Source organism: Callospermophilus lateralis, chromosome 9 (genome assembly GCF_048772815.1).
Source record: "Callospermophilus lateralis isolate mCalLat2 chromosome 9, mCalLat2.hap1, whole genome shotgun sequence".
Lineage (NCBI taxonomy): Eukaryota > Metazoa > Chordata > Mammalia > Rodentia > Sciuridae > Callospermophilus > Callospermophilus lateralis.
Genome location: NC_135313.1, coordinates 37,851,809 through 37,860,903, shown reverse-complemented (window position 1 = coordinate 37,860,903; position 9,095 = coordinate 37,851,809). Strand labels below are relative to the sequence as shown.

Here is a 9,095-nt window from a genome sequence, read left to right as displayed (position 1 = left end):
ATCTGAGCAAGAACTTGCTTGCTAGTGATCTTGAACATGGTGTTCAACCTCTGTGTTCGTAGTGGAGATAATATCAGTAATAACACCTACTTTGCAGGTAGTCTTCTGAGAAAATCAGATACTGTATCTAAAGCATCCAGCACTGAACTCAGTAAACCCTCTGCAAATGGTAGCTGTGATTTTTAAATACTAAACTATGTAACATTTTCTTAGAAAATGGTTGGATTTTCTTTTATAGCTGTTCAGCAGATCATAGCCTCTCAATTGCTAAGATGGTGAAAAGTAAATTTTAATTGTCTTCCCCACCACATAAGCAGTGAGTAATTTTGCCAGGTTCTGAGTGAAGTACTGTCTCGACATCATAGTCTCTATTTGTCTTTCACAGCCCTGTGAGCTTAATTCAAGAGAAAAACTCTGAATCCAAATACTCAGATCTACAGGTAGGATTTAAGACATAACTATAACTTGTTTATCACAGTTTTACCATTACCTGCCATTACTTGCCAGGGGCATGAAATTAAAAAATATAAGCATGTGAAACACTCGAATTACAAAAATAGAATTTATTTAACTTATATACAGGGTATGTGATGTATTTACTTATTAAATACAAATTCAATTTCTCAACTAGAAAGTTTATATAAATTCCTAAAAAGTTCATTGTATTTCTCTGACTCTAAATCTCATATGTTTCCTTCCCCCATCTGGACTGCAGCCTACAATCTTATGCACATTTACTATGGCATTTATTTTCCCCTAAAAATTATTATGTCAATAGTATAGCAAGTATCTTTAGATTCAATAATAAACAATGTTTGGAATAAAAGGTTTTAATCTTTTTTTATCAATAATATTTTATTTCATATATACAACTTTTCCAGTTTTTCCTACATTCCTACTGACACAATATCTGTTGTTACTGAACATGGCCCTTTTCTGGGGAAGCCACACATACACATAGATGATGCACTTTGCCTTAAAGCAGTATATTTTGAATTAAGCCCATCTTTCCAGTCTACAAAGCTAAGATATATGGAGGTTAAACACAAAAAGTCAAATCAATTATTTGTCTTCTCACCACATAATCATTTTAAATAATTTTGTTAGACACTGATTTAAGTAACTGTCCTAACATAAAAGTCCCAATTTGTATTTAATAAGCAACTTCCTTTTCCATGTATTTGAAACACTGCCTCATATAGTAACAGTTTTAAGAAATGACAATAATGGTGTATGTAGAAACAAAGCAAACTGTACTTTCAAGTAAATAAAGACTGTACAGAGTGTAATTATCTCAGTAATGTGCTGTAAGTGCTACAAGGACAAGACCACATCTGTCTTACATAAGTATATAATATACAGTACTGAGGGCATAGATGATTAAATGTAAAGTAATATATTCAACTCCAAGCTGGCTCAGAAATGAATATTATCCATTCCAATACTGGGGACAGTTTTACAAGAATGATACTTTTCACATATATATATACATAAAAGCTGCAATGTTTTATGGTCCTGGGGATTAAACCCAGAGGCTTACGAATGCCAGGTAAGCACTCTCCCACTGAGCTACACACAAACTCAAAAGCTGCAGTTTTTAAGGTAACTGGAGTGATGGTAGTACTACAGGAACCATATGTTAAAAATGAAATACTGCTAGATGATGCCAAGTATTCCCATCTTGGAGCTGATAATAAGCCCTGAGACAAAAGAGATTGGTTCACACACAGCAGTTGTCCAGTGCTTCTTCTGCAGTTGATATGCTTTATATAGAACAATAGGTATATAAAAGCTTTTGAGCCATTCCAATGTTCCCGCTGCTCTGATAAATGAGAGATAAGTTGTAGGCAATATCTCTTCGTAAGTCTAACTGGTCCACTTCTATACCCTAGGAGGGGAAGAAGAAAATGAATATTTTTAAGATTTCAAGCTGCCAACCAGGACAATTTTTTTCATTGCAAATAGTTCCATAAGTGTGTATTTGCAAAAGCTATTAAAATTCATACAATACTGAAAGATCTCACCAATTAGGCATAGCAAAATAAACTTTATTAAATTGAATAATAAAATCTTGGGAAAGGCCCTTCTAAATATAATAGTAAAACTAGAAACTTTAGGGAACACTATTTAATAAAGTGTTACCCAATTTTAGAATAAAAATAAAGCCTATTAAGACCACTAAACTAAACTGTTGTAATTTTGTCCCTTGACAGAGCAGGCAACCAGTGAAAGGACCCAAAGACAGTTGCTCTCTCCTCAGACACCTTGAGGAATGTAGGAGTCCTGTCTTCTTCATGGACCCCAAGGGTTGAAAGTGCAGTGCCTCTCACAGATTCTGTTCTTTTTGCACTATGCTCCCAGCCAATCTTTTTGGCTTTGAGGGTACTAGGGTTAGTTGGCACAATGATTTTAAATGCCAGACTTATATAACATTTTCTAAGAAAATGGTTGGCTTTTCTTCCACAGCTGTTCAGCAGATGCTACAATCACAGCCTCTCAGTCACTAAGATGGTAAGAAGTAAAATGTTAATTATTTGTTCAATGTCTCATAGAATTTCTCTAAGCAGTAAACTCAGGTGAATGTAAATAAACAAGATAAAAACTTATAAATCAATTGGTCACAGTTTTGAACAATTTTTTTCAGTAACTTCAAATCTTAAGGGTTGTGCCCTGTTAAACTAAGTGTTATATAAATGTCCAGGCCATTTCCAAATAAGTTAAAATATTAAAACATCAATTATTAAGCATAAGTTTAAAGTGTTTATACTTAAATATCTTATTTCTATAGGGCATAAAGAAGCTAAATATGTTTTATTGTTAGTAAATATATATTGTTCTATATTTTAAAAACTGTGCTCATATTGCTAGAAATTATAAGATGTTAGTCTGTAGACTGCTGATTCAAAATTACTAAGAATTAAAATTCTAACTAATAGGTAGTAACTAAAATTAAGAAAGGGAGACAATTCTATGAGGAAAGCCAAGCCTGTTTTAAAAGGTGGTTATGGAATATGAGAATGTTTTTGTTGAGGGTGGTTTTCTCTGTCTGGTTGTTCCACACTGAGAGTTAAGGGACAAATGAATTAAGATTGAAGGTTTGTGGAAGATGATTCTTGTAAACAAAAAATCTATGAGCATATTGGCTAAAATTAAGGAATAAAGCATTGATATCAAAAGTATATTGATGCAAAACTAAAGTTGAAAAAGATTCTGTAATTTCTTATACCTTTGAAATCTTTCTGTCACTGGTTTTATTTCACAATGATCTATGATTCTATTTGAGTGTTTTAAGCTTTCAATATTTTTTTACCTCAAAGAAAGTCCAAAAAGGGGCATATTAAGCTTATTTTAATGTTAAATTATATGAGAAGTCTTCTCAAAGAAGGAATGTTTAACCTTCTTTGAGTTCTATTTGTATGGATATATTGTTCATTTATGTTCAAATAACTATAAATTTCCTAGAATTTGATGTCATTCTGGCTATTACATTAAACTACTATAAGCCACAGAATATCAAACTCATCAGATTATAACCATGGCTATTTTAAATCTTGTTGTCCATAGTTAAATTGCTTTTTTCTGATGTTATTGAAGCTTTTTGTAAGCTACTGTAATTCTTTTTTTTTTTTTTTTCAAGTTGGACACAATACCTTTATTTCACTTATTTATTTTTATGTGGTGCTGAGGATCGAATCCAGGGTCTTGCATGTGCAAGGCAAGCACTCTACCACTGAGCCACAACCCCCACCCAAGCTACTATAATTCTAAAGTTTTTTGTCTTCAAGGAGGTTGAAAGAAAGGATGAAAAGAACTCTGACAAGTGCAGATTTCTGGTAGCTTTAAGACAAAGGAATTAGCCTAAGTAAGAAATGCAAAATGCTAATGGAAAAGCTAGCCTTACAAAATTAATAAGCTAACATCAAGAACAAGAATTACATGAGACTGAATAAACCAATGAAGAATTATAGGTGGGGTTTTCTGACTTTTTCTTTAAAGTGTTGATTCTTTTCTATGTTTGGTTTTCCAGATTAAAGGAAACAATTTTCATCTTTTTAAGCTACCTAGTTACAGTAGATTATTTACCAGAAAATATATTCTACCTAAAAATTGAAACATTCATTTTTCCCTGATCCCTCCAGAATTTGGAAGCTGTTTATGAGTACCCTTATTTTTATAGCAATATGCGCGCGCGCGCACACACACACACACACACATATGTAAATTCAATAAAAATATTTTAAAAATAGGATACAATTAGAAATGTTGGCTTTGACTAGAATGTAATGCTTAGAATATAATGCCTGGCTGTAAGGGGTTCTAAGCTTACAGTGAGGGAGCAAAACCTGTCACTTCCTAGCAGGCCCAGAAACCTCAAGATATTAGGTACTACAAAAACAGACTGCCTTGGTTTGATTTTCCAGCCAAGTCCAATCTGAAACTCCCTTTCAAATTTTCAATATAAGAAATTTACAAGGAGACTGTGGTTATTCTGGCTACACTTATGTAAGTAATCAAAAGACTATATTTTGCAAATAAACTGGTCTTAAATGTGATTATCTTTAGTTAAAAAAAAAAAAGGTGTGGTTAGAGGGAGAAAGCTATAGTATATAACTGTAGCCCTGTTCATTGTTTTGAGTTTTTAATGATCCATCTGAAGACTGGATTGGATTCTAAACTCTAGTTTTCCTCTAGTATCTGGCAACAGAAACTACTTGGTTCCTGAAGCCCTATACATCGAAGATGGACAATTTGATGTAAATTTGAAGGGAAAAGTCTTGTGCCTAATATATGGGTCACAGACAGCTCACCAGAACATAAGCAGCTTCTCCCAAGACTATACCTCTTTCATTTGGCAGGATAATGCTGTAATTAGAATTTAACAATTAGTACTTTCTGCAAATGACTAATTTGGTCTGTCATTTCAAACACATACCTTTACAGGTCCAAAGAAATTTAGTACTCCCAGTGGCTAGCAGCTTGATAATGGAGCTAACATGTATTCTTGCATACTGATAAATATTTCATGAATTGTAGGCACTTGGTTGCAATCATTAATGAATGGGCTACTTTGTTAAAACACATTCTTGATCTGACTTTTCAAATTATTTGATTTAGTTGGTTTGGTTCAAGGGAGCCATACTTGGCTTCTCTGGCCAAGAAGCATACTCCAAATTCTTAGTATTAAGTTTCCTGATAGTATAATAGTTTTTTGGTACACTGTATTTTCTCAAAGAGTTTTTTTTTAGATAAATGTGAAAAGTCTCTCTTTAGCTAGAATGGCAAAAACTCAAAAGAGATCATGATCACAAGGACACCATAACTTATAAATGACTTGTTGAGACCAGAACCCCAAAATGATGCTGAGAATAGCACTAACATCTCAAAAAGGGATAATTATTAAATAACATTTATAGGAGGCCCATGTTTGGAGGAGTTTTCCTCCTACACATTGAACTAAAAATCAAAATGGAGTCACTCATACTAAACTTCCATGTCCCCCAGCTAAAACTAAGCTGTTTATCTGACCTTGCAATAGACTGGGATTACAGAGAGGCCAAGTCTTAATTTTCAAGATAATGAAGTTCCCTCTGTCTTAATCCTTACACAGAATACCTGAAGTAATCTGAAGTTAACTGATTGGTCATTTCAAAGTTACTTTCTTTGTAAGGAGGTGCAGGGAAACAGAATAATAATTTAAAAAACCACCAATCTGCTTTTTTCAAGCCTTTCCCTATCTATAAAACCAACCTCCTCTGCTTGGTTCATCAGAACACTAATTTCATCTTAAAATGCTGCCCAATTCCAGAATTTAAAAAAAATTGATATTTTTTTAATCATATAGAGGTGATTAATTAAAAAAAAATATAAAGACCAGATGGGGGAAAAACACAGGCATATAAAGAATAGGTCAAGTAAGGTATCTATAAAATTATGATTTTCTCAGGTGTGCTTTCTTTTTTCCTATTTAAATAACAAAGCAATGAACTGCAGAACAAGACCCTCCAATAACCTCCAGCAGTTGTCTCCCACAGAAACATCAATGTGAACACCTATTTACACAAGATCCTACCTTCATCACTGAGTTAAGGAAAACAGGTGAGAAACTGCAGTAACTGGTTTTAGCATAACAAGATGCTTTGAGGAAGGCAGAAAGGAAAGAGATGCCCGAGTCACACTCCTCAGCACAAGAGAAGAGACTCCTCCAATTTGGAGAAAAGGGAATTAAGTCCAGGTCTTGACTTGGAACCCTGCAGAGCCCCAAGGTCCCTGCTCCCGGGCCACAGACAGGGGCTCCCATGTAGCCTTGTGGCTGACTGACTTAACTCTAATGCTTCTCCTCCAACCTTGGGCTTACAGTGTAGAAAAAGATTTCATCTATTGGGGAAAGGGGTGAATGAGGTAGGGCAGGGAAGTCTACATAGAACTTTGCCTTGAAATAGTATTGAGCTGGTGAAATCCACCACCAGGCAGATCCCAGTAGTTCTCATCTGTTTTAGGCCTGTGCTGTAGACAGGTTCTCTGGACCTTACCCCAGTGCCCGGCTAAGACCTGGGCCTAGAGGGATAGACTTGTATTCTGGCCAGCTGCAGTGCTCTCAGGCCATGGCACCACAACATGGAAAGAAACATTGTCCACTTGGGAGAAGAAGAAGAAAATAAATACCAAGTCACTACTTAGGAATCTAGAACTGGCTCCTTCAAAGTGAGGCCCAACAAAATCCCAAGATGACGTGACAACCACACATATTGGTAACTTTGGACAAGGTTTCTAGGCCCTCTGTAAGGTCCTTGCTTAGCAGCTGGATGGCCATCTTCAGGAAAGCCTTCATCTTAACAAATTTTGCTTTCCCTCCCAGAGTCCTTTCTGAGAAAGGCTCACCACTCCCTTATACTGGCATTCTTTCCCGCCCAAGGGTGGATCACCACTCCCTCATACTACCGCCCCCAACCCTTTACCACCCTGCTTTAGGACCCAGCCAACTCTAATCCCTGAGCTTGCCCCTTAAAAGTCTCGGAACCCAAGCCTGTATTCTCTCTCTCCTTCTATGGAGAGATGGCCCTTATTTGTCAGCTCTGACAAATAAACTCTCTGTGTATCGCTGCCTGGTCTCAAGTCTTTAATTTCTCACTCGCATGTCTCCCAGTTCCTAGCTTTCCTTTCAGCTCCCCGTCTTGGGGTGTGTTCTAATGCTGAAACACAGGCAGTGACCACAGGCACAGAAAAAAGAAGCTTGCCTATATCCTGAAGGGCAGATACAAAGCCAGATTGTGAACTTAATAACACCTAATCATTCAATATGCAGATGTCATCATTGTTCATCACCAGCATCAAGAATATTCAGAGAACCATGATTTCACCTAACAAACAAAATAAAATGCCAGAAACTGACCAAAGAGCAATATGTACAAACCCTCAGAATTTTAAATACTTAAAGAAACTGAACAGACTTTAAGAAATCATAAGAAACAACTGAGTACTTTGTCAGAGAAATTTAAGAGATTGAAATAATTTTAAAAAGCAAATCCTTCCAAGCACAATGGCTCATGCCTGTAATCTCAGCAGTTCAAGAGGCTGAGACAGGAGGGTTGCAAGTTCAAAGCCAACCTCAGTAACTTAGTGAAACCCTATAGGAAGCCACCCATGAAATGTGTGTGTACCAAATCAGCTTGGAAGCCACTCAGTAGGAAAATCTGGTATTTAGGAACTCCCAGCAGCACGCCTGCTGGTTTTGAGACAGTGCGGTGCATTTGAATTCCTACCCAGCTCTGCCAAAGATCCCAAGCAACATGGGAGATGGGTGCAACCTGTTAAGAACCAAGCAGCTTACCTGGTCCCACCACTATTCTGTTTTTGAGAAGAAGTTTCTATTGAAACCTTTTGATTTGTTCCAATATAAATAAAGCAAGCACAGGCTCCTTTCTTTGTGAGAAGCTGCAACCCCTCTGGTTGGCCTGGCCCATCCCTGCCTCCACTCTGAGAACATATTTCTGGTGTCCTGTGTTTATTTTATAGTACTATTTTCTTAGCTTTTATTTCTCAGCCAGTCCACCCCTCCAAAGGGGAACCCTTTCCCTGGCCCACACAGGAAGTGTGGGAGAAAACCCTACCTCTAATAGAAAAATAAAAAGGGCTGGAGATGTGGCTAAGTGACACTGGGTTCAATCTATGGTACCAAAAATAAAAAGTAAATCCTACAGCTGAAAAGTATACTGATGCTAATACCATGCTGTTTTGTTACTATTGCTTTGTAGTATAATTTTAAGGTCTTGTATAGCGATGCCACCTGCTTCACTCTTCTTGATAAGGATTGCTTTAGCTATTCTGGGTCTCTTATTTTTTCAGATGAATTTCATGACTGCTTTTTCATTGAAGTATCATTGGGATTTTGATTGGAATGGCATTAAATCTGTATAATGTTTTTGGTAGTATGATCGTTTTGACAATATTAATTCTGCCTATCCAAGAACAAGGGAGATCCTTTCCATCTTTGAAGGTCTTCTTTAATTTCTTTCTTTAGTGTTCTATAGTTGTAGAGGTCTTTCACCTCTTTTGTTAAATAAATAAAACACTTGGAAAGCAACCTAACAAAACAAATAAATAAATAAATAAGTAAATAAAACAAAACAAAACACTTGGAAAGCAACCTATTTATTTTGCGGCTATTGTAAATGGGGTAGTTTTTCTCGTTTCCCTTTCAGAGGATTTGTCACTGATATACAGAAATGCCTTTGACTTGTGGATGCTGATTTGGTATCCTGCTACTTTGTTGAATTCATTTACTAGTTCTAGAAGTTTTCTGGTGGAATTTTTTGGGTCTTCTAGGAATTGAATCATATCATCAGCAAATAGTACTAATTTGAGTTCTTCTTTTGCTATCTGTGTCCCTTTAATTTCTTTCATCTAATTGTTCTCGCCAGTGTTTCAAGAACTATATTAAATAGAAGTGGTGAAAGAGGGCATCCCTGTCTTGTTCCAGTTTTTTAGAGGGAATGCTTTTTTCAATTTTTCTTCATTTAGAATGATGTTAGCTTTTACAATGTTGAGATATATAAACCAATGGTACAGAACAGAGGACACAGAGACTAACCCACATA

At 36.0% G+C, this 9,095-nt stretch overlaps 1 protein-coding gene across 1 annotated transcript in view; it reads right to left on the bottom strand.

Moving 5' to 3' along the window:
* Positions 1-548: 548 nt before the first annotated feature.
* Positions 549-9,095, bottom strand: part of Gtf3c3 (general transcription factor IIIC subunit 3) — a 44,294-nt gene continuing 35,747 nt past the window's right edge. The window contains exon 18 of the mRNA XM_076865770.1: positions 549-1,888. Within this exon, the coding sequence (XP_076721885.1) occupies positions 1,766-1,888 (123 nt within the window). The 3' untranslated portion in view covers positions 549-1,765. The remainder of the gene's footprint in view (positions 1,889-9,095) is intronic.